The sequence below is a fragment of the Rhinoderma darwinii genome, chromosome 1 (assembly GCF_050947455.1).
Source record: "Rhinoderma darwinii isolate aRhiDar2 chromosome 1, aRhiDar2.hap1, whole genome shotgun sequence".
Lineage (NCBI taxonomy): Eukaryota > Metazoa > Chordata > Amphibia > Anura > Rhinodermatidae > Rhinoderma > Rhinoderma darwinii.
The window spans coordinates 518,625,523-518,652,351 of record NC_134687.1 but is presented as its reverse complement, the minus strand read 5'-3'; the positions used below and the strand labels follow the sequence as shown (position 1 = coordinate 518,652,351).

General features: G+C 41.1%; 1 protein-coding gene across 2 annotated transcripts in view; it reads left to right on the top strand.

Moving 5' to 3' along the window:
* Positions 1–26,829, top strand: part of APC (APC regulator of Wnt signaling pathway) — a 152,618-nt gene that overhangs the window by 115,531 nt on the left and 10,258 nt on the right. Inside the window, exons 7-12 of one of the 2 annotated variants that reach the window (XM_075836694.1) lie at positions 5,975–6,083; positions 8,615–8,728; positions 9,445–9,528; positions 19,040–19,147; positions 24,192–24,290; positions 26,126–26,504. In XM_075836694.1, the coding sequence (XP_075692809.1) occupies positions 5,975–6,083; positions 8,615–8,728; positions 9,445–9,528; positions 19,040–19,147; positions 24,192–24,290; positions 26,126–26,504 (893 nt within the window). Of the gene's footprint in view, positions 1–5,974; positions 6,084–8,614; positions 8,729–9,444; positions 9,529–19,039; positions 19,160–24,191; positions 24,291–26,125; positions 26,505–26,829 lie in introns of both variants that reach the window. The other variant, XM_075836687.1, reaches the window with a different exon arrangement.

The following is a 26,829-nucleotide window of genomic DNA, read 5'->3' as shown; positions in this document are numbered from 1 at the left end:
AAATAAATCTGACAGTTGGACCATCAAGTCCCCTAGTGGGATTTGAGAAAAAATGTAAAAAAGGAAAAAACAAAGTGTAAAAAAAAAAATTGAAAAAAATAAAAGTTTGAAAACCATAAAAGTTTCAAGTAATAAAATAAAACACAATCGCCCTTTTTCTCTTATCAAGTCCTTTATTATCGAAAAATAATAATAAACCATATGTATTTGGTATCGCCGCGACCGTAATGACCTGAGGTATCAAAATATTATATTATTTATTGCACGCGGTGAACAGCGTAAAAAACTTTACCAGAGTTTCTGTTTTTTGGTCACTTTGACCTACAAATATTGGAATAAAAAGTGATCAAAAAGTCGCACGTATCCAAAAATGTAGCAAAAAACAAGCCCTCATACAGCTCCGTCGACTAAAAAGTTATGGTTCTCATAACTTGGCGACAGAAAAAATACATTCTTTTTAAAAAAAAGTAATTTTATTGTGCAAAACGTTGTAAAACATAAAAAAGTTCTATAAATTATCGCCGGAATCGTACTGACCCGCAGAATAAAGTTAACATGTAATTTATAACGCATGATGAACGCTGTATAAAAAAAACTATGCCAGAATTGCGGTTTTTTGTTTACCTGGCCTCCCGAAAAATAGGATAAAAGGTGATCAAAAAGTTGCATGTACCCCAAAATGGTACCAATAATAACTACAGCTCGTCTCGCAAAAAAAAGCCCTCATAACACTACGTCTATGAAAAAATAAAATTGGTTAAGGCTCCAATAAGTCAGGAAATAAAAAATATGCAGTTGTGCCGGCCCGAGGGGAACATTTCTTCTGTTTCAAGAGGCGATTTATCAAGGACCTAAAATTAGAGAACCAGGAAAGAGAGGACCCAAACATATCTGCTGGAAGCGACGGTGCCCGTATTATACCAGGACAACCGTTTCCCAAGCAAAATTCCCCAAACTGCAAAGGTGCGGAGTGTGGACCAAAAGGGGGATAAGAAAGGACGCCATATATCAGTGTGACACCTGCCTGTGCAGAAAGGATTGCTTCACAGCGTAACACACATCTATGGATCATTTTATTGTTTTTTTACACCATTATTATACCACCTGACTATGCCCCTGATATACTCTGCCCAACTTACATATGCCCCCACATTATAAATGGAAACACCAGCAATAATCAAACAAATCTACTTCCAAGCAAAATCCACTCTCCAAAATCCAAATGGAGCTCCCTCCGCTCTGAACCCTACAATATTCCCAAACAGCAGTTTCCTTCCACATATATGGCATCGTCATACCCGGGAGTTCCCTTTTAAAAAATTTTGGGGTGTGTGTCTCCAGTGGCATAAGCTGGGCATGACATATTTGTCGCTGAAATGGCATATCTAGGGAAAAATATACATTTTTAATTTGCACCATCCGCAGTGCAATCATTTATGTGGGGTGAAAATGCTCACTACGCCCCTTAATAAATGCCTTGAGGGGTGTATTTTCCAAATTGGGTCACTTCTCAGGGGTTTCTTTTTACTATTTCACATCTGAGCCTCTGCAGTTGTGAACCAATACTTTGTAAATCGCCAAATTAGGCCTCACTTTTACATGGTACGCTTTCACTCCTGAGCCTGGTCAAATGTCCAGGCAAAAGATTAGTGCCCCATGTAGGGTGTTTCTAAAACCGCATAATAATTAGAGAGCTGTCTTGTTATGGTGGCACAAGCTGGGCACCACATATTGGCATATCTATGGAAAAAAATCCCATTTTCACTCTGCAACATCGAGTGCACACTAATTTCTACAAAACACCTGCAGGGTTAACATGTTCAATACACCCCTAGGTAAATGCATTGAGGGGTGTAGTTTCTAAAATTGGGTCACTTCTGGGGGGATTCCACTGTTTTGGGCCCACAGGCGCCCAGAAACCAATCCAGCAACATCTGCACTCCAAATGGTGCTCCTTCCCTTCTGAGCCCTGCCGTGTGCCCAAACAGCAGTTTATGACCACATATAGGGTATTGCCATACTCGGGAGAAATTGTTTACAAATGTTGAGTTCTTTTTTTCCTTTATTTGTTGAGAAAATGAAAAATTTTGCGCTAAAGCTACAGCTTATTGAAGAAAAAGGATTGTTTTTATTTTCACTGCCCAATTCTAATAAATTCTATGAAACATCTGTGGGGTCAAAATGCTTACTACACCCCTAGATGAATTCCTCAAGAGGTGTAGTTTCCTAAATGGAGTCACTTTTTGGGCGTTTTCATTGTTTTGTCCCCTCAGGGGCTTTGCAATTGTAACATGGCCTCCGCAAACCATTCCTGCTAAATGTGATCTCCAAAAGCCAAATAGCGCTCTTTCCCTTCTAAGCCCTGCCGTGTGTCCAAACAGCCGTTTATTACCACATGTGGGTTATTGTTTTACTCGGGAGAAATTGCTTTACAAGTTTTGCAGTGCTTTTTCTCCTTCAGTCCTTGTGGAAATGAGAAAAAATTAGCTAAACTTACATTTTCTTTCAAAAAATTTAGTTTGTCATTTTCAGGGCCTACTTCCAATAATTTCTGCAAAAAACCTGTGGGGTCAAAACGCTCACTATACCCCTAGATAATTTCCTCAATGGGTGTAGTTTCCAAAATGGGGTCACTTGTGGGGGGTTTCCACTGTTTTGTCCCCTCAGGGGCTTTGTAATTGTGACATGGCCTCTGCAAACCATTCCTGCTAAATTTGAGCTCCAAAAGCCAAATAGCGCTCTTTCCCTTCTAAGCCCTGCCGTGTGTCCAAACAGCCGTTTATTACCACATGTGGGTTATTGTTTTACTCGGGAGAAATTGCTTTACAAATTTTGGAGTGCTTTTTCTCCTTTAGTCCTAAACCTACATTTTCTTTGAAAAAAATGTCGATTTTAATTTTCACGGCCTACGTCCAATAATTTCTGTAAAAAAACCTGTGCGGTCAAAATGCTCACTATAACCCTAGATAATTTCCTGTGTAGTTTCCCAAATGGGGTCACTTTTGGGGGATGTTCACTGTTTTGGCACCGCAAGAGCCCTTCAAACCTGACATGGTGCCTAAAATATATTCTAATAAAAATAAGGCCCCAAAATCCTCTAGGTGCTGCTTTGCTTCTGAGGCCGGTGCTTCATTCCAGTAGCACGCTACGGCCACATGTGGGATATTTCCAAAAACTGCAGAACCTGGGCAATAAATATTGAGTTGCATTTCTCTGGTAAAACCTTCTGTGTTATATAAAAAAAAATTTATTAAAAAATGTATTTCTGCAAAAAAATATGAACTTTTGTAAATTTCCCCTCTACTTTGCTTTAATTCCTGTGAAATGTCTAAAGGGTTAAGACATTTTCTAAATGCTGTTTTGAATACTTTGAGGGGTAAAGTTTTTAAAATGGTGTGACTTTTTGGGATTTTCTAATATATAAGGCCCTTAAAGCCACTTCACAACTGCTGAACTGGCCCCTGTAAAAATAGCCTTTTGAAATTTTCTTGAAAATGTGAGAAATTGCTGCTAAAGTTCTAAGTTCTCCTTGTAACGTCCTAGAAAAATAAAAGGATGTTCAAAAAACGATGCCAATCTAAAGTAGACATATGGGGGATGTTAATTGGGAACAATTTTGTGTGTTATAACTGCCTGTCTTACAAGCAGATACATTTAAATTGAGAAAAATGCTAATTTTTCGAATTTTTCACAAAATTTTGGTGTTTTTCACAATTAAATACTGAACATATCGAGAACATTTTGGCAGTAACATAAAGTCCAATGTGTCACGAGAAAACAGTCTCAGAATCGCTTGGATAGGTGAAAGCATTCTGAAGTTATTACACATAAAGTGAAACATGTCAGATTTGAAAAATGAGGCTCTGTCAGGAAGGTCAAAAGTGGCCAAAGAGGGAAGGGGTTATGGCTAACCGGTAATATTAGTAATGAATTTACCTTTAGGAAGAAGAAAATTACGAATATGAAATTATGCTAAACACTCCCCCCACACCCAGGAAACCTACTGATAAGTCAGATGACTTCCTATGAAATTGACACTAGTGTGTCTGGTTAGGAAATCAGATTAAGCGTTCTAATGCAGACATGGACTAGTTACACAAATAATTCTTACACAGGATAAAATATGCCATAAGTTCACTTATCAATCAAGTCCACAAGAAGGAAACATTTCCTTAGAAAATCTTCCACTTGTCTTTTGTATTAGTATGCAGCTGAATGCTTTTTGGTAGCTACAATAAAATGGCTAGCTGCCATTTAGGAGTCTCAATGATTTCGTCATTAGTCTTACCTATATCCTTGCTTTTCCCCTCCCCTCATCACTAGTTATAAGCTTAAAATTAACTTTGAGCAAGTGACGCAAAAAAAAAACCTGCATTTTTTTAAAAGCGTAGTGTTCACAGAAGTTTCCTTACACTACAGCCACTTTATACCTACACAGTGGTGCCATCTACCAGATATCCGCCACTATTGTGCTCCTGAAAGTGTAGGACAACTCAAATAATGCCAATCCAGTAATCGTATCAACACACTGAATCCTTAACTCTTCCTTAGCTCGTTTAGTTGGTGCATTTAGGGTCTTTGAGGAACTTGTCACTCCCAAGACACACTGAATAGACTCTGGTATTGTAACAAACACAACAGCTGTTTGACAAGGACCCTTATCGGGACAGGTTTTTCAGATTCTGTTAGTAATACATATTTTCAGTTCCTGACTACAAGCAGTTGATCTTGAAAAAAAGTGACACGGAAAGAGACTGGAGGCACAAAGTATAATAGAAAGTAGGATCACTTTTTATTATAAAAGACTTACTTAAATGGACACTATCTTTTAAACAATACTAATCTAATAGTGTACCCGATATAGATATACTTTGTTATTTACTTACTGTTAAAATGTAATTGTTCCATCCATGAAAATCCTGTGTGAAGTTACTGTCACTAGATGTCTCCCTTCCTGTAATCTGCCGCCCACTCCCTGTTGTCAAGCAAAATTCTGTCCCTAGTTAGAGGAGACGGGCTGCAGGAAGTGTGGGGGGGGGTGTCTCTTCGCGGCCTGTCCATAGAAGTCTATGGAGGGAGCGTATAGAGAGAGACAGACATGCTCCACATACAAGTTTATGAAGAGGGGAGGGGGAGCAGAGAGAGAGACACACAGACACGCTGCCCGTAGAATTCTAAGTAAAAGGGAGGAGTGAGCAGGGAGACAAATACACAGAAGCTGTTGCCCTTAGAAGTATTTGGAGAGGGGAGGGACAGCACGAGCAAAGAGAGATGTAGGCTGCTGGTAAAAGTTATGAATTCCTAGTGCTGGATTCTCAGCTAAATTGCTCAATACTGATGTATAATGTCCTCTGTGCTGCTTCTGCTTTTAAGGGTGTTCTACAGAGAGATAGTGGACCAGGATGTTCTCTGCTCTGTATGTGCAGTGTACAGAAGACCTGATAGGATGTAGACTCTGCCCACTAGCTCAGGGAAAACTGAGAATTGAAGAACCCGTAGAGGCGAACTGTTAAAAAATATATAATGCAGGATACAAGTCCTGTAATGGTCAGGAATTGCGTTATTCCTCATGTACACCCATATGACAGCTTATTCTGAAAAGTTACCTAAATAATTAGGTGTGCTTTAAGGTCACGTTAAGGAGAGGAAGATGTTGCAGATGGTTTGGTGTAACCCTTTTTATATATAGACTATGCATTTTTGACAGACACAAAAAAACAACTTGTTTGTCCAGCCTGTTTTTGTTTTGCTTTCTACCTTAATGTTTTCTTCATATACTAGATTAAAATTTGTACAATCATGAAGAAAAACGCCTTCAGAAAAGCATGGCGGATTCTTAGTACAGGGCAGCAATTGTGTGCGCAAATGTCTTCCACCAGCTTGTTATCAAACATAGATTTCCTGGTACTATATGAAGTCAATGTTCATCGTTTTATCCACAGTCATTACATATTTATATTCCTTTGTTGTTTAGGTCATTACTTATTGCTGAGCTTGAAAAGGAAGAAAAAGAGAAGGACTGGTACTATTCCCAGTTACAAAATCTTACCAAAAGAATCGATAGCCTCCCTCTTACTGAAAATGTGAGTGTTTCGCAAATAGGCTTTAGTTCAAATAATTTAATTGCTGAAATGTGAATGATCAAATGTTTGTTTGTTTTCTATTTCTAAATATATTTTACAGTATATTGAACTAAACGCCAATACAAGCACCTGGTGCTAAATGACCAAACATTTTGAATAAAATTTGTTTTTAAACAAAAGCATAAAATAGGAGCAAAAAAAGGGTCAGTTCACACAGTTCAACGTGCCAAAAACCGTCCGAAAATGCCTCCCATTGATTTCAATGGGAGGCGGAGGCGTTTTTTTTCCCCCGCGAGCGGACAAACAGCTCCCGGGAAAAAGAAGGGGCATGCTCCATCTTTGGGCGTTTATGCCCCTGACCTCCCATTGACATCAATGGGAGGCAGAGAAAGCGTATCTCGCTGCGTTTTTTGCCCGCGGCGCTCAATGGCCGCGTGCGAAAAACGCCACAAAAATCGGCATGCAGGCAGAGCTTAATCTGCCTGCAAAAAATTCAGTGTGAACCCGGCCAAAGAGTCCACACAGATGAAAAGTTACTAGGTTGGCTGCTGGCAATAACCTCTATACCTTGATATAATACATTGTGAATAGTCCACAACGGTAAGCTAGAGAAATCTTTAGACAGATAAGCTGTGACCACCGTAATAGATGGACATTCATGGCAAAATGACTAAAAAGTGAAAAATAGAAAGCAGATAACAAACCATGCAGACAAACAATGAGGTAAGGAGTATTGATGTGCCAGGAGCCCACTTACACCCAACGTGTTTTGCCACCAGGCTTCGTCAGACGTTCTCCCCCTGACGAAGCCTGATGGTGAAACGCGTTGGGTGTAAGTGGGCTCCTGGCACATCACTACTCCTCACCTCATTGTCTGCATGGTTTGTTATCTGCTTTCTATTTTTCACTTTTTGGTCATTTTGCCATGAATGTCCATCTATTATGGTGGTCACGGCTTATCTGTCTAAAGATTTATCTCTAGCTTACCGTTGCGGACTATTCACAATGTATTATATCAAGGTATAGAGGTTATTGCCAGCAGCCAACCTAGTAACTTTTCATCTTTGTGGACTCTTTTAGAAATCCTATTTTTTTATGCTATTGTTGTGTGTATCTTTTAAAATTATAGGTCAATAAAAACTATTTTATTCAAAATGTTTGGTACTTTAGCACTGGGTGCTTGTATTGGTGTTTAGTTATGATTTCGGTGTTTTGACTATTTATACATTGGGGCATATCCTCTTTGGTGTTGTTAGTATATTAAACTAGTATCAGTGCCTTTATTATACCCTATTTTCTGTGTGTAGGGTAACCTTTGTTGAATTCCATTATTTACATCCCTATAACGAACTCTCTTTACAAGTTGGAGCGATCTGATAATAAGATTGCAGGGTTATAAAGAATATCAAATGCCAATGTTCAAATGTTCAGTCTGAAGATGCCCAAAATTATCACAGTGGTGTACCCTATATGATCAATTTGGCGCATCTTGCTAGACAATTTTCACTTCCTTATACCAACTCTTGTTTGGCACATGTTAAGCCATCCCCCTTATCCACTAGCCCAAGCCCACTTTTCTAGATCATTTTTAAGAGTGTTTAGCGAGGCGCAAACCTCTTTTCTTAAATTATTCTGAAATTAATTGCAACAAATTTTAGAGCATTTTTCAACACATTCTAGACGCGGACGCAGTAGCAAATCTGTCCCAAACTCTTTACACATCCTGGTTCTCATGCATCAAAAAACGAGTGCGAACCAAAAAGGTCAGCGCTCCTTATAGAAACCAATCTAATCACTTATTTTATTTTCTAACCTGTAATAGAAAAAAAATATACAAACTAGCAACACATGGGCATTTTGTCTGTGCTAGTTTTGATATATGGGACCCCCAGTGTTTATATGGGACTCTGTTGCTCAAGGATGCTTAATTTTGCTAGCTATATACAAGGACGTTGCTCTAAGAAGAGCACAATGAAGAATAGTCCAACAATAATAAGAATGTGTTTTCCAGGCAGGAAAGTTTAGACTTTGAAAATATGGGGCAGATTTATCATCGTATTTTAAGCCAGTTTTCTGGCATAAACACAATAAAAAACAAAACCTGTAGTTCGGGTTGTACGCATTTATGCAACTCCTTTGCTACTTTTCCCTTTATGTGCCAATGTATTGGAAAAGTGGGTGGGGCTTAGTTATCAGGCTTTTCTGATAAGACGTGCACTGGGTTGATGAATATGGGGCACGCTGCATCGGGGGAGAGGCTGCCGCACCATTTGTTTTTCCCCAGTGTATCTAGACAACGCTCCTATCATCCTGATGCTGGATGACTATGTGGTTAAATGCAACTTGTGTGAAGCAAAGTCCATACAGAAGTCTGGTTTTACCTTGCTTTAATATGCAAATAGTATATGTGCAGTTCCAATATCTGACCACATGCTATTTCCACATAGCCCTCATCAATATAGTTCACAAATATGAGAACAATCTTTACGTCGTCATTACAATAAGCTTTTCGTACTTTTTGTGGCCTTCAGTTCTCTATACAAACTGACATGACCAGAAGACAGTTAGAATTTGAGGCCAGGCAGATTAGAGCGGCAATGGAGGAGCAATTGGGGACCTGTCAGGACATGGAGAAACGAGCACAGGTATGTCATTTTTATGCTGAACTTTAACGTGAAACGTTTAACTGTCATCAAATGTAAAAACAGCTCTTTGTCTTTAAAATGGAGCTATTCCGGCAAACATTTGCGTTTTTACCAACTTCATTTGTTAAATGTTATAATTGTATTGTGTATGTTAAGCCAAGAGCTAACCAGTATTGCATGAACCAAGTAAAAACACATTTTGAAGTGTAAAATAACTTTTCATTCATGGTCCATCCAGCGAGTATTTTATTTCTGACATATTTTTATGATATATGGATCATTGGCTACCACTGAGACTAAAGAAGCAATTTTTGTCCAATAGCCAATCACAACGTTTGGTTTTAGAACAGAATGCTGACTGATAATAACTATACAAAGTGACACAGGCAACTATTACGGGCTTGATTTGCACTTACATTACACTTTATTTTACTGGTGCCACACGCAGCCGTTCAGTGCTGCTCCCAAATGTCCTGTTTAGCTGGGTGCAAGGAACATGTTTAGAGGGGCTCTTGCCAACTTCTCATGACATGTATTTTTTGTTTTATTGTTTTTCATTTTTTTTATTTTATTTTATTTATTTTTTTGCTGTACTGCGTGTTTTTAATTTAACGATAAAGTGTACAGTGTGTAATTTATGTCAGTGGGAAATAATATTAATAGAAAATAACAGGCTGCATCCCAAATTTACATTTTTGTATTTGTCTTTTATACAGTTGAGAGTTGCTCGAATTCAGCAAATTGAAAAAGACCTATTCCGGATGCGACAGATGCTACAAGCCCAGAATGTTGAATCTGAGGTTAGTTAATATCGGTTTCTTGCACTAATGTACCATAATCTCAGATTAAGAATTCTTTTTTTTATTCTTGCTGCCTCTGCTACCTGGCAATAGCATGATTTTTTATTTAGGATTATTTCTGGTGATCTTCTAAAATATGAACATGTGTATTGAACGCTGACTAGTCCCACTGCGCAATAGATGCAGAAGCAACCTTTTCTTATCAGAATCGCTCCTGTTAGCAGTATAAATGATCCTAAAAAAAGGAACGGCAGCAGAAATTGAGATTCTCTCTGTTTACCTATTGTGTCGCGCAGCACCTTATTGATTTCTATAGCTCGTAAATTAGATGGATGCGGAAAACTGTCATAGTACAGACACAATTCTGCAGTCAAGGATGCTTGAAGGAATTTAAAATTTCACTTACTCTTTGGTGCATTTCATATCCTATAAACATTTACTAATCGTAACAAAAAAAGATGACTTTGAGAATAGCCACGGTTGCTATGAGCAACGCACTTTTTATTTGAGGTATTTTAACTGCGGCGTCCCTGGGAGTACATTTGGAAATAATTACACAAGGGATGACCTGCTTTTTTAGCCCTATATAAAGATAAACATGTCCGCTGCATAGATATAGCCCCACCACACCTTAAAACAAGCTTGAGAAATGTTTTCAAAGGTGGCTATATGGTAAATGCGGTCAGGTGATCCTTCTGTTACACTATAAGACCGGCAACCGCTAGCTATAGATCCAGTCTCCAAATTCATGATAGCCCAAGTAGTGATCCAAACAGTCTATTCTATCTGTAGATATGTTTTACTTACCCAGCGTTACCGTAACCACTGACCGTGGGACCACGTGAGGTTTCTTAATCGTTTTGGTAAGGCATAAGCTATCATATGCCCTTAAAGCAGACCAGTATAATCAAAACTTTTAGCGCATATTGTCCACATTGTAGATGTGTTTCAACTGCAACTACATGTTACTGGGCTTCGAAAAATGATGATGGTGTTCAATTACTTTCAATGTCATTGGACATTTAAAAGTCACTAATGCTGTATTCACTATTGCATTGCTGGTTGTGTTCTGCCTCGTCATAGGTTTCATCCTGTCTTCATTATGGTTTCCCTCAGTTTGCTATGTGCTGCGCTATTTTGTCCGCCAAAAACAACAGAATCTGTAACGGGGGCCTCCGACGCAGATGGGAAGATGGGATCAGGGCCTTCTTAACTAAACTAATTCTAGAATTGAGTAGAAAAGTATCATCCCATCCAAATCGGCCACGACGTTCATTAACTTAAAGAGGCTCTGTCACCAGATTTTGCAACCCCTATCTCGTATTGCAGCAGATCGGCGCTGCAATGTAGATTACAGTAACGTTTTGTTTTTTTCAAAAACGAGCATTTTTGGCCAAGTTATGACCATTTTTATATTTATGCAAATGAGGCTTTCTTAAGTACAACTGGGCGTGTTTAAAGTTATGTACAAGTGGGCGTGTATTGTGTGTGTACATCTGGGCGTTTTTACTTCTTTTACTAGCTGGGCGTTGTGAATAGAAGTGTATGATGCTGACGAATCAGCATCATCCACTTCTCTTCGTTAACACCCAGCTTCTGGCAGTGCACAGACACACAGCGTGTTCTCGAGAGATCACGCTGTGACGTCACTTCCTGCCCCAGGTCCTGCATCGTGTCGGACGAGCGAGGACACATCGGCACCAGAGGCTACAGTTGATTCTGCAGCAGCATCGGCGTTTGCAGGTAAGTCGATGTAGCCTCTGTCGCCTGGTGCCGATGTGTCCTCGTCCGACACAATGCAGGACCTGGGGCAGGAAGTGACGTCACAGCGTGATCTCTCGAGAACACGCTGTGTCTGTGCACTGCCAGAAGCTGGGTGTTAACGAAGAGAAGTGGATGATGCTCATTCGTCAGCATCATACACTTCTATTCACAACGCCCAGCTAGTAAAAGAAGTAAAAACACCCAGATGTACACACACAATACACGCCCACTTGTACATAACTTTAAACACGCCCAGTTGTACTTAAGAAAGCCTCATTTGCATAAATATAAAAATGCTCATAACTTGGCCAAAAATGCTCGTTTTTGAAAAAAAACAAACGTTACTCTTATTTACATTGCAGCGCCGATCTGTTGCAATAGCAGATAGGGGTTGCAAAATCTGGTGACAGAGCCTCTTTAAGTGTTGTGTCACTACTGTGTATGTATATTGTGGTACAGTAGTTTACACCTGCATATTTTTAATCATGGGTTATCCGTTGAAATGAGCTTTAAAGAGACACTCAAGCAAAATATTTTATTGTAATCCCCCTTTGTACAGTACACCTGGGAAAAGGTAGGGCAGGCCACCCTCTTGTTGCAGAAATATTTTGGCCGCAATTATGTCGTTACCGTACTGTGACCGGCCTATTCATACAGTGTCTGCTGTGTGGGCCACGCTCAATGTGAGTCTAGTGAAAGAGACTTCCGGTGCACACAGCAGACGCTGTAGGTATCGGCTGGTCACGTGACATAATTGCAGCCGGGGTATTTCTAAAAAAAAATGCCTAGTAGATGGATGGCCTGCCCTACCTTTTACCAGGTGTACTGTACAAAGGGGGGGGGGGGGCACAATAAAAAAAATTGCTGGAGTGTCTCTTTAAGGTTCAATACTAATGTAAGTAAATGTTACAAAGTGTCAAAACGTCAAGTACTAATGCTTTCTCATATAAATTAGGACAGATTTACTACTGCCTTGGTCTAAAAACTGTTGAAAAAAAAGTATAAAAAATTTGACACAAATTGGCGTAGTTTCGATGTTTGCACCTTACTAGACAGTTTTTATTTGTGTTCCGAAAAGGGGTCGTTGCTTAGCAGGAAGAGCGTGGCTTAAAATGTGCCAAATAACTGGCAGAAAATTCTGGCCCAAAATAAGACAAATCAAAAGTGGTGTAAGGAAGAGAAGGGAGTCCAACAGGGCATGCAAGATGCACCAAAATGATTATGTAGCGTGTAACACTATGATAATTTTGGCGCATTTTGTGCCTGCCTTGTCTAAGTTTACGCTGTTCAACTATTAGACCGTATTCGTGAAAGTGGGTCATCGTGTTAAAATGTTGCCTTTGCAAGCAACTACAAATGTGAAGGGGGAACAGGGAGCGGTCAGAGCCGCCACGGGTTTGTCCTTGAGAACTGCTGCACTGGCAAGCTGTCTTCCATGGAACAAGTGCGGCAGCTCACTAGGGCAGGCCTGCAGCTGCTCTGATAGCTACCAGTTCCCCTGTACATACTGTAGCTGCTTCCACAGCCAGAACACCGATTTACTAATACTGACTACGTTTTAGACGGTGTAAACTTAGACAAGTCAGTCAGAAAATGCGCCAAATTCAGCAAAGTATCGTAGTTCATGCTGTATTCTAAATTTAGCGCATCTTGCTAGACACTATTCTCTTCCTTATACCACCTATTAGTTGGCTTATTTTTTGCCTCAAAATTTTGACATATTTTTGATGCACGGTCAGCTTTTAAGCCACGCCCCATTCCTGCCAAGTCAGAAAAAGCAGTTAATAAATGTGGCACATATCATTTACGCCAGAATTCCGGCTCCATTTGAATAGTAAATCTTCCGCACTATGTATTACTTGATGTTCTGTCACCTATTTCCGTTCGTAACGAACACCTATAAGTATCTTTGGGTCTAGTTATGTGTGCTAAAGATCATTCTGTAAGTGGCCTTCTAACATGCCACAGTATTTTTCCTTATGATTTTCTCACTCTGAACCCATGCATTGGAGTACTGTAGATTTCTTTTAGTTATATGTGTAGTACACAGCTAGCAGACGTTAAAGGGGTTGTCTGAGATTTAACGACTTTGTGTTAATGCTTGTATTTTATAAATGTAAATACATTTGTAATATACTTACATTTTTAAAAGTGGCCCCGTCTCCAGATTCCTGCCGTGGGGAACTTGACGGGTTGACGTCACTTTCTGCTCTGGCTTTGGCCACTTTGTTGATCTTGAATTATTTTCCGGGTATACGACACGTCACTTGTGACGTGGGCAATATCGGCTTGTTCTGTTGTAACGCACATGCGCGGCCCTTCTGTTATCTCGAACAGCAGGGACCGTGAGAACAGCAGTGACAGCGCATGCGCGTTACGGGCTGTGAAGGAGAACAGCCAATACACGGCACGTCACAAGTCACATGTCGTATACCCGCCAAAGAATTCAAGATCAACAAAGCGGCAGAGCCAGTGCAGAGAGTGACGTCACCTGTCAAGTTCCCCACGGCAGGATCTGGAAACGTGGCCACTTTGGAAAATGTAACTATATTACAAATGTATTTACATTTATAAATTACATGTCATTAAATCTCGGACAACCCCTTTAAAAGGAAGGTGTCATGATTTTTTTTTTTTTTTTTTTATTATATTGCTTTTAATATAATGTAAACAAAAATTTTATTTATTTGTGTTGTCACTTTCTACTTTTTAATGTATTCATACTTTTACTTCTCTGTGGGGGCTGCCATTTTTTTTTCATCTCTGTATGTGTCGATTAACGACACATACACAGATGGAATACGGCAGCTACAGGGATAGCCGTCCATTGCCTCTGCTATCTGACTCTGTTCTGCGCATACGCAGGTCAGAGTCACACAGCAGAGAAGCCGGTTTGTAGGGAGATAGCAGGCGCCATTATGAAGACCGGCTGCACTGCAGGTAAGGTGTGTGTGTCTCTGTCTGTATCTCGCTCTCTCTCTCACAGACCCCTGCTCTCGTGACCCCCGACAGCCCCCCCCCCCCCTGTCACTAGATGTATTCTCAGTGTGGACGGTGTGCGGAGCTAAGCTTGTCAGATGTAGTAGAGCTGTGTGTGTGTGTGTGTGTGTGTGTCTGTGCAGTAACGCTGAGTGTGTGTATGTATGCAGCAGTGCTGACTGTGTCTGTGTAGCAGTGCTGACTGTGTCTGTGTAGCAGTGCTGACTGTGTCTGTGTAGCAGTGCTGACTGTGTCTGTGTAGCAGTGCCGAGTGTGTGTGTGTCTGTGTAGCAGTGCCGAGTGTGTGTGTGTCTGTGTAGCAGTGCTGAGTGTGTGTGTGTGTGTAGCAGTGCTGAGTGTGTGTAGCAGTGCTGTGTGTGTGTGTATGTATGTAGCAGTGCTGAGTGTGTGTATGTATGTAGCAGTGCTGACTGTGTGTGTGTATGTATGTAGCAGTGCTGACTGTGTGTGCCTGTGTAGTAGAGCTGTGTGTGTAGCAGTGCTGAGTGTGTGTGTAGCAGTGCTGAGTGTGTCTGTATGTAGCAGTGCTGACTGTGTGTCTGTGTAGTAGAGCTGTGTCTGTAGTAGAGCTGTGTGTGTGTCTGTAGTAGAGCTGTGTGTGTCTCTGTGTAATAGAGCTGAGTGTGTGTGTGTAGTTCACTTCACTTTCATCATTCTAATGGTATGTTCACACGCAGTGTTTTCAGCCATTTTTCGGGCCGTAAATGTCCCGAAAAACAGCTGAAAAATCTGAAGCAGAACACCTATAAACATCTGCCCATTGAAATACAGCGTTCTGTTCCGACGGGGCGTTTTTTACGCGTCCGTTTTCCAAAAACGGCACGTAAAAAGGCGCCCGCCAAAAGAAGTGCATATCACTTCTTGGAACATTTTTGGAGCTGTTTTTCGTTGACTCTATAGTAAAACAGCTCCAAAAACAGCCGTAAAAAACGCAGCCAAAAACGCGAGTTTGATTAAAACATGGCTGAAAATCAGGAGCTTTTTTCCCTTTGTATAGTAAGCGTGTGAACATACCCTTAGCCTTTTCGTGTGTCCTAAAGCTTCTGCCAGCTGCAGAATCGCACCCAAAATGGCAGCCGGACACTGCTTAGCAATTTGAAGACACCTTTTCCTGGCTTGTAGGGGGGGGGGGGGGTGAGATTCCCTCCCACATTTACGCCAGCTGTGAGTCAGGTTGCTTTGCCTTATTCACCTTGCTGTAATTCTGGGAAGTGCTCCCTCTGGTGGCCAACATAGGAAAGCATGTCAAATTATTACTTAATTTTTAATACTTTCCACCATGTGGAAGAAAAAAAAAATACAGCAAAAAACGTAAAAATATAATAGAAATAAGTAACTTTAAAAAAAAAAGAGGTTTAATTTGCGACACATTCCCTTTAAGGCTTATTGTGTGTTTTGGATAAATACCACGTAATGATAAAATTGTCTTCCTGGCACAGTACTGTTCAGCAGCTTCCGTTGTCTCTGCCTAATGCGTTTGACATTTTGAATGATGATAATTCTGTTTCTAAATTTGGATGTATAATGAGAGCTTTATTAAATCACATACCAAAGAAAGCAGCCTTGGTGAATGTTTGTTTCCGCATAGGAGTTAAAAGAGAAAAGATGCATAAAGAGCTTATGGCGCTAAGTAGCTGAATCGCTCTAAAATTCCTCTGCCCTGGTGCAGAAAATTTGTCAAATGCTTTTCTTTCTAGGTTCATTCTAAAATGTTGTGTATTCTCTGCAAGTGTAACATCTAAGCAACTAATGTGGACAGCATCATGTGTGCAACGGTCACTGTGCCCTACTGCTATTGGTACGTGGCAGGCTCAAGATTGCAGGGGAAGAGTCGGAACACTCAGGAACGTCAGTTAACACTTTCCTGCTAACTTCTATGTGGCGCGGAAGGCCTTAACTTCCTTTGATCTTTTTTCAGTATACTAGGAAATAAAAATAAATATATATATATATAAGAAATTCTTGCAGCAGTCCCAGAATAAGTGATAAAAGATTCAATCTTGTTTATGGTTTTATATATATATATTTATATACATACTTTTAAACTATACTCCACCTTTGTAGCTCTGCCAGCAGTTTCCTGGTCTCAAATTTGCTGACTGATTCCCTTTAAGGGCACTTAGTGATTGTATTGCTTGGGCATTGTTTCGCTGTATAATTTATACACTGCATTGTTGATCTTGCGTTGGCGGTATTTGTGCATTTAACCCCTTAATGACCGGGCTATTTTGCACATTAATGAGCAAGGATTATTTTTTGTTTTTTCACGGTCGCATTCCAAGAGTCGTAACTTTTTTTTTTATTCCGTCGACATAGCCGTATAAGGGCTTGTTTTTTGCGGGACAAGTTGTATTTTGTAATTGTACCATTTTTAGGATACTTATAATATATCGATTATTAACTTTATTTTAGGAGAGAATTGAAAATAAGCAGCTATTCCAGCATTGATTTTCACGTTCTAAATTTACGCCGTTTACTATGCAGCGTAAATAACATGTTAACTTTATTCTATGGGTCGGCACGATTACGGGGATATCAAATATGTAAAGGTTTTATATGTTTTCCTACGTTTGCGCAATAAAAACCCTTTTAGAAAAAAATTACTTGTTTTTGCATCGCCGCATTCCAAGAGACGTAATTTTTTTATTTTTCTGTTAATGTGGCCGTATGTGGGCTTGATTTTTGCGGGTGCATAGGACTTATAGATTAACTTTTATTTAATTTTTTATGGGGGGAATGGGGGAAAAGAGAGAATTTTGCCGTTGTTTTTTTTTGGACGCCGTTCATCCGGTGGTTTAATTAATCTGTTCATTTTATTGTTCAAGTTGTTACGATCGCGGGGATACCATATATGTGTATGTGTTATTTTTGTTTTGGCACTTTTACTAAATAAAACCACTTTTTGGGCAAAAAAAGTAGTTTTATTTGATTTTGACTGTAAATTATTAATTATTTTTTTTCACAAACTTTATTTAACTGCTTTACATTTTTTTTTTAGTCCCACCAGGACACTTCACTATGCGATCTGCCGATCGCATATATCATGCTTTGGTATACTTTGTATACCAAAGCATTATTGCCTGTCACTGTAAAACTGACAGGCAATCTATTAGGCCATGCCTCCCGACATGGCCAAACAGGCATTTGCTGAAGACAGACCTGGGGGTCTTTGTTAGGCCCCCGGCTGCCATGGAAACCCAACGGCGACCCGCGATTTGTTTGCGGGGGCGCCGATGGGGTGACAGAGGGAGCTCCCTCCCTCTGTCAAACACATTGGATGTCGCTGTCGCTATTGACAGCGGCATTTAATGGGTTAAACTGCCGGAATCGGAGCGCGCTTCCGACAGTTGCAGCAGGAGCCAGGCTGTGTATAACAGCCGTGCTCCTGCCGCTGATCGCGTGTGTGCAGTTTCAGTACCAGCGCGATCACAGGATGGATATATATGCGTCCTCCTGCGCGAACTAGCAGCTGCAGAGGACGGATATATCCGTCCTTCGGCGTTAACAGGTTAAAGGCGTTCTGTATGTCATATAAATACATTTTTAAAAAACTGTTTGGAAGTGGGGCAAATCCAATCGAACAAAGAGCGTTTCGGAGGATAAGGACAGCTCAAAAGAAATCCTAATAGTCGTGTGTCGGAGGAACAGCAGAGAGGTCGGCCAATGGTTATCTGATTGATAGGAAAAGCAATAAGAGCAAACACGTGTACAGTGCTGTACATTCTCCGCACATTAAATAAATGAATGTTCTATGCGACCTTGGTCTTTTATTTATAAGCAATTTACAATTAAGGCTAGATTTCCTAAGTTGTTTTTTTTTTAGCCAATCAGATGGACATCTGATGACCTGAAGTTTGCTCTTTGACCTTCATTTGCCTGCAGGGTGGGCAAAGTATTGGGTCTTATCCTGACAAAATACAGTTCTGCTATTCCCCATAATGGGTCTTCTCTTCAGAAATCCCTATGCAATTTACCATGGTAGCAAATACAGTGATCCAAAATTTTAACCTGGTCACATACGTTATTCATGACAATTATTGCAACAATCTTTCATTCTCAGGTGGATCATGGGGAAAATCGCTACCTGTAAATCCTATTTAAAAAAATGTAATGGCTATTAATGCGAATAGTGTGTCAATGATGTACAACAATTGATATTATATGATGGGAGTTATTGAATGTATCGAAGTGTAATCGCGCATTTTAGAGGAGAAAAACCAAACCGTCGTCTCCATTCAGTCTGATGCCTTCTCAAATTTTATTACCGAATAGTTTTTAAATAGAATTGGCACAGACATGTTTTATAACTGAATTTGACTGTGTTCTGGACTATACACGGAGAGATTACCATGGTTCACTGCACTGGCTGAACAGTTGTGGCCTTGAAAGATGCATGAGGTCATGTGATGCTGCAGCAAAGACAGTGCCTCCGAGCAGGCTCCATATCCCTGTGCTTGTGCTGGAGCTCAGCTGGTGGAGGATGGTTTCCCATGTCTCTCATCACATCCTTTGTCTACCAGGGCTCTAATCCCCAGCCGGCACACGTCCTTTTCATCACCGTATCACGCCTAAACACACTAATCCACGGTCTTCCATCCCAAGGATGTAACATAGCTTAGTCTTTCGTCCAGGAGATTTATGACCAGTATTGACCTGATACCCCGACTGTTTTGAGAGTCTGTGAGTTGTGAAGATTGCTTTGTGGTGTCGTTTTCCGTGTAACTCCTGCTCGCTCTTGCATTAACAGAGGCCACCGCAGAACAAGCATGAAGCTGGAAGCCGGGATGCAGAGAAGCCTCTTGATGGACAAGGGACATCAGACGTCGGTTCTGGAAGCACTGCTGGGAATGGCCAGGTGAAAGAAAATGTACATTATCCATTTTTACTATATGATTTCAATGTGTTTTTAAATGCTCGTAGATTTCTATTTTATAGCTGCATTTATGTTTCTAACAAGACCTTTAAAAAAATTCAGCAGAGGTTTGCAAGTGATAGATGAGATAAAGGATCAGTATGACAACCTGCCACAAGCATCTTTTTGGGCTTGAGTTAAAAATACTGCGCTGCCAGTTCTCTAGTGCTCGGATCGGGTGTCTTCTGTATTGCAGCCAAACTGATGATCATTTTCTTTGTTCGACCAGACTGCAGGAAATATTGTTGTCCAGGTACAATGCCGATTAACAGGCTAGCTAAAGATTGTCTAGATTAAGGAAGCGGTGGGTGCTGGAGTCAGACTTGGCAGACACAGCTTTACCCTCTGTGTGCCCTGTTAATATATCGCAAAATAACTATTCCTGCTATTGCAGTGGTTTTAGTCTAAAATGATTCATTGTATTAGCCCAAGTGGCCAGTGTGCATGAGTAGTAATACAAACCTACAAATCGATGCGTTTTTGCTTTAAAAAAAAAATCAGTTCATCAGATAAATATAAGAAAAGTTTTACTGCTATCTTTGTCAAGGTCTTATTAAAATTCATCTGCAGATTTTGCATGGGTGTGTATGTCCAAACCTAATGAAAGCGTGAAGAGATATAAAATAAAGGTAAAAGAAATGCCATCAACGTTTAATAAAAAAAACTTCATTCAGTGTACTTTTTTATTTATTTTTTTTAAATTCCTGTACTTCGTTGCCTTCTTGTCTAATACGAAATGTTTTTTACGTTATACAGTTATCGTTGATTTTTTTTTTTTTTTGTATTGCTGAAAAGCTGCACTCAGTTTTGTGATATATGCTATGTATTTCCAAAGTAGTGACAAAACACCGTTCAGTAATAGAAATGTCACTTTAAGAACTATTTAGATCAATATTGGAAGCCACTTCAGTATTTATATTTTAGAATATTTACTGGTGGAGTCTTGGTGAAAAGTTTAGTGCCTTCAGCTTTATGATCACATGGTTATGGGTTCCGGTGTTTGCTATACAACACTGCTGTAGTTCTGCAATTTCTAGGCTTGCTTTCCCTGCAGAAATATATAGAATATTATAGCATGTCAAGTAAATAGTCTACCAAAAACAGCGTTACCTATCTGCCAACTGTTCTGTCTACTTTCATCTTAACGGTGTTGTCTCAGGTGAACAACCTCAGACCGCCCACTGTAAATATACGTCCTCATTTGCTGAGCTTCGTGTAGAACAGACTTGCCGTATATTTACGTCCATTCTTCTGCTGGCAATTGTGTCCCCCACAGCAGCACCAACACCTAGATCTGGATGTTCCTGGTGACATCATTTGGACCTGAGCAGTTCCGGTCCCAATCATGTAATCACCATGACAACCCATCCTAGCACTTGCGGGAAGAGTCTGTTGTAATGAGACAATTTCACCGGGTCTGTTATCTTAGAAAATCCTGTCTCTCTTCCAGTCTCCTGTCAGAGGGAGATCTGAGGAGACAGGGAAGCTGTCAGACAGATCAGATAAACACTTGGCTAAAGTAATTATCTATTAACCCATTAATACTGAAGGTACTTTAAACCTTAACCCCTTCACGACTGCCATACGGCTTTATACGTTCCAACTCCCGTTGCCACGTGCAGTTGTCACGTATATAAAAGTTGGCAGCCTAGAACGGGGTTCAATGAGTGCAGTGCTGCTTCATGTCTGCCGGGGCTTTAAGTGCCCCAGAATACACCCCCCACTGTAGATAGTGCCATACACAACCCCCGCAAATCCCCCTGAAGATTGCGCCACCTCCGCTCCCTCTGGGAACGGAATGCCCCGGCCAGCGCTCTGGCCGCGGATTCCCCTCCTAGAGGGAACCCCCGACCTCTCAACATCCCCGCCGTAAATAATGCAACCCCCCCTGTAGCTAGCAAACCACCTTCCCGCTGTAGATAGTATTACACTCCCCTTCTCCCTGTAGATAGCGCCACCTAAACTTCCACTAGGAGCGGAATCCCCAGTGTCAAATTGCTCTGTGTCGGGGATTGTAGAGAGAGCCCCTGACGTCACTGTCCACCGTTAGGGGCTCTCTCTAGGAGCAGAATTCCTCTGACAGAATCTGACCAGGAATTCCGATACTGGAGGAGCCCCTGGCGTCACTATCCATATATGGATAGTGACGTCAGGACTCTCTAGTAGCGGAATACCCGGCCGACATTCTGACCGGGGATTCCGTTACTGGAGAAGCCCCTGGCGTCACTATCCATATATGGGCAGTGACGTCAGGGCTCTCTCTAGTAGCGGAATCCTCTGGCCGACATTCTGACCGGGGATTCTGCTACTGGAGAAGCACCTGGCGTCACTATCCATATATGGGCAGTGACGTCAGGGCTCTCTCTAGTAGCGGAATCCCCTGGCCGACATTCTGACCGGGGATTCTGCTACTGGAGAAGCACCTGGCGTCACTATCCATATATGGACAGTGACGTCAGGGGCTACTCCTGGAGCAGAATCCCCGGCCACAGTGCTGCCGACGCTCAGGCAGGGGATTCCGCTTTTAAGAGTTAGCCCCTGACGTCACTATCCATATATGGACAGAGACATCAGGGGCTCCTCGGCCAGAGGGATTCCGCTGCTACAGTGGTGCTATCTACAGGAAGGGGGTGCCATATATGGGGGGGGGGGTGCTGTCTGCAGGGGGTGTGCCTTATACAGGGGGTGTGGCACTATACATGGGCACTGGCATTATATGGGCACTACCTACAGGGGACACTGTGACGCTATCTACATGGGCAGTGTGTGTGGCACTATCTACAGTGGGAACTGTGGCACTATTTACAGTGGGCTCAGTGAGCAATGTGGAATTATCTACAGTGTTATTGCGTCACTATCTACATGGGCACTCTGGTGTTTTCAGGTTACTGGGACAAAAAAAACCTAACAAATAAAATTCATCCATTTTTTGTTTTTAACATCCATGAAAAACGGATGGCAAATGGCGGTGAAAAACGGTCAGACGGCTGGGAAATGGATTCAAATTTTGAGACACATTGATGCAAAACAGCAATGAAAAACTGACAGCTGATCTGCTTTTAACTACCCTTTTTTTTTTTTTCACGTCGTGTGAATATAGCCTTATAGCCCTCTTCACTCTCCGCTCACAGCGATCCAGGCTGACGGAGAGAGAAGACGACTAACTGTTAAAGAGCTGTACAGCCATGGCAACCGTACGACAACTGTAGAGTATTGTGTATGGATCCAATTCTAATTAACCCGTGACCCGTGTACGATACACTCAGGGCGTCATATGGTTGCCACGGCAACAGTACTACCCAGCGTACAGGAGCATCTCTCCATGCCCGATGTTACTTTGGGACCTGATGGATAAAGGTTTCAGCGCTAGATATAGCTGCTCTGTATACAGTATACAAAGGAGCTGTAGCACAAAAAGTAAAAATAATTTTTGATAAAATGGATTTAGAAAGTTGCACCGGACACACTGGCAGAAAAAAATGAGACAGAGATAACTTCAAAACCACAAAAAAGGCCATACTTACTTACTTAAGTGGGTGGGTGAAAACACTGCTAGACATTTTTACTAAAAAAAAGTAATCGCTTTCAAAGGTGTACATAGCCTGTAAGTGACCAGAACATATTTTCATGTCATTTTATTTAAAAACAAAAAGCATCAAAAATTAAACGTGCGAACCCAGACTAGTGCAAGATTTCTTCCAATTCACATTGATTCTAATTAAAGTGCCACAACAATGTTTTAAAAAAAAAAAAGTAGCTGATACAGCTTTGTGACTAAGAAGCAAAAGTTTCATACTAACTTATACTATCGATACCTTGAGCCCTATTTTGTTCGGAGATCAGCAAACCGTTACTGGTACAAACATTGTGCTCTGTATTGTAGTGTGTGTGTGTGTGTGTGTGTGTGTGTGTGTGTGTGTGTGTGTGTGTGTGTATAAATATATATGTATATATGTGTGTATATATATGTATGTGTGTGTACCACAACTGAGGCCCTCCGTGATGGGTTGTTGCATATTCAGACATTGTATCTTACAGAAAATCCTCCCGTGTAGCTTCACTTGGTTACCTTTTTTTTTTTTTTTAGAGAGATTCTTTTCTATGTTACTGCTGTTATCGTACGCACTTTGTATTTGAATAGTGTTTTTAGGCCAGATGGCTACTGGCTGGAATAGAGAGCCTTTCATGAGCCATCTGGGGAATTTTCTGCTCCTTGAGGGCTGCAGGGGTGGAGAAGGTTAATCACTGCATGACTTAATGGATCGAGCTGTAATCCCTTCATACCCCTGAGATGGAGCCCATATGCTTCTGTGTTTCTGGACCAGTGAATATTTTGTGTTGTGACTTGTGAGAAGGAACAAAAGGAGCACCCTCACTACCGTGCCTTATGTGCTGGGTGTCCTATTAACTGTACCTTCTGGAATTGTCGCTAAAACAATAAGTAGAGATACCCGCTTCATTATGGGTTATTTTTCCAGAATTTTTCTACAACTCTTAAAACTAGCTGGTTTCACATAATAATCGTGTCTAATGGCTTTCTAAAAACTGAGGATGTGGTGTACATAGATTATATATTTTGTTCTTCTATGTTGTGTTCATCTTTTAATTTGTCACAGGGGTGCCTACAAGTAAAGGCCACATCTTTAACCCCTTAAGAATGCGGCTTAAATTTGGCCTTCATGAAGCTGCAAAAGCCGTAACATTTTAATTTTTCTGTTCACCGCTGAATAAAGGCTTATTTGTTGCAGGCTTGTCTTTCTTTAATGCCATTATTTTGGGGTACATAGAATGTATTAAGCTTTTATTAATATTGGGGGGGGGGTATAATAAAAAAAAAACACAATTCCTTGATTGTTTCTGGAGTTCTGTTCATACTGTGGTTGATCTTGATGTTGCTAAAAAAAAAAAAAAGTGGTATCTGATTTGGTATTCGAGCGTTTGAAACTGCATTTGATTCACATTCACATTGTTGCTTTCATGATTATAGGGCACCACAACCCGTGGGGATCATGAGACTGCCAGTGTTATGAGCTCAAATAGTACCTACTCCGTTCCACGAAGACTGACTAGTCATCTCGGTACCAAGGTAAATGGACAATGTAGCACTGCCTTTTCCAATATTTCTAAGCCACAGAGCTCTGATTTAATTCCAATTACTTTTATAGAAGATTTTACAAACATAAGTAAGACTATGTTCGCGCTTGCGTCTTGGTTCCCGTTTATAACAGAAAAAGCAGACGCATTGCCTAAGATAACAATAGCGCCAGACAAAACCCATTGACTTACAGTGGGGTCTATCGGGTTCCGAAGATCGGAAACCATAGGTTTCCATTTGCATCACCATTGATTGGTGACTGATCCGGTTTAAATGGTTTCCGTTTGTCTCTGTTGTGCAAGGGTTCTGTCGTTTTGACGGAATGAATAGCGCAGTCGACTACGGTATTGCTTCTGTCAAAATGACGGAACCATTGCACAACGGAGACAAACCGAAACTATTTGCAACGGATCCGTCACCATTGAAAACAATGGTGATGCAAACAGAAACCTATGGTTTCCATTTGTTTGTCAGTGTTCCGTTCATGGGTTCCCCTGACGGAAAGCTCCGATGGAACCCCTGAACGGAGCCCTGACGCAGATGTGAACGAAGGGTATGGACGCATTTAAGCCATGTATGATAAACATTTGAGATAACATCCATCAATAGGGCAGAGAGAGAGAAGGAGGCAAACAGGCTACCTGTAAGGCTTCATTCACATCTGCGCTAGGATTCCGTTCCGATGTTCTGTTGGAACGGAGCCCTGACGGACACAAATGTGTCCATTGTGCAAGGATTCCTATGGTTTTCGTTTTATCAGTTCTCCGTTCTGACGGAAAGCTCAGTCGGAACGGAGCCCTAGCGCAGATGTGAACGAAGCCTTAGGCCCTTTTACAAGGTCCAATGATCAGTTGAATGAGCGCTTGTTCCAGATTGTAAACAGGGAGATGTGCTTATGAAATGGTGGAAGTGCATGGGGATGAACGATTGTAGCAATGATTGTTTGTTCTCATACATTAAAAACGCTCCTTGTGAATGAAGTTAATGTTGTCGATCAGTACTCGTTTTCACGGCCAAGATCGGGCCGTCTATAAGAATCTTTATAACAGAGCAGTGAACTACCCAAGGCTTTAAAGATGTCGAGGCTGTAGAGCGCTGCTATGTTTCTTACAGTGACACTTCTATAAAAGTGATCGCTGACATAAGATCTGATGCCTGTGTCAAATCAAAGGCATATAACTAGGGTCAACACTGATGACTTGACTTGAAAGTTTGAATTAAGACAGTGATCATATACTGGCCTACATTTAAATTTTATAGTAAGCACTAATTATTTGGAAATAATGATTAAAGACTAATATGATGCGAAGAATTTAACAGATTCGTATCTATCTCTCTTACGTTCCTTGTTTATTAAAGACGTTGCCTCACGACAGACATTATGCCATAATTGTCTGGAAGATGTGGGTCCCACCTCTGGAAGCCGCACATCTCTAAAACGGGGGTTCCCCAAACCCCATCTGTTGAGGCAGGTAATCAGTGGATAGGTGGTCAGAATTGAAAAACTGCCAAACTTGCTGAGCTACGCTGTTTACGTGCCTCCCATTCACTTCTTTGGGATGTACAGAAACACCGTAGCACAGAAAGCTTGGCTGTTTCCGGAATTTGGACCACCTCTTATTCCAGGATCCAGCGGCCGCATCACCAAGTGGGAATGGGGTCATGGGACCCCTGTTGTCGAGATGTGTGGATCCTAGAGGTGAGACCTGTATCTATCAGGCGTTTATGGCATATCCTGTGGATATACTATAAATTTCTGTCATGAGACAATCCAATGTTTGACATTTTAAAATATAAATTAACATTAAAAAAAAATCTGTTTACAGGTGGAAATGGTATATTCTCTTCTATCAATGCTTGGTACTCATGACAAGGATGACATGTCTCGCACTCTATTAGCCATGTCAAGCTCTCAAGATAGTTGTATAGCCATGCGTCAGTCTGGATGTCTTCCTTTGCTTATCCAATTACTACATGGAAACGATAAAGATTCAGTGCTGCTGGGAAACTCTCGTGGAAGTAAGGAAGCACGTGCGAGAGCAAGTGCAGCTCTTCATAATATCATACACTCTCAACCGGATGACAAGAGGGGAAGACGAGAAATACGAGTCCTACATCTCCTTGAACAGATCAGAGCCTACTGTGAAACATGTTGGGAATGGCAAGAAGCTCACGAACAAGGAATGGACCAAGACAAAAATCCAAGTATGACAGAATTTAAATAACGTGTATTGTTATTCTTGTACATATAGTGTTATGACCGAATAGTGGCCGATTTTGTGGCATTTACAACACAGAACCGTTGACAGGATCACAACTTTGGAGTAGGCAGTGTAAGGCCCTCTTCACATAGCGTTTTAGCTCCTCCCAACATATACCTCCAACAGAAGGCTGCTGTATACTACTGCATGGCATACAGTGGGACACATTGTCTGGGTACTCTGGTTGTGGAGAAGCTCCTGACGTCACTGTCCATATATGGACCGTGATGTCAGGAGCTTCCCCAGGGCCCAGAGTCCACAGGCAGAGC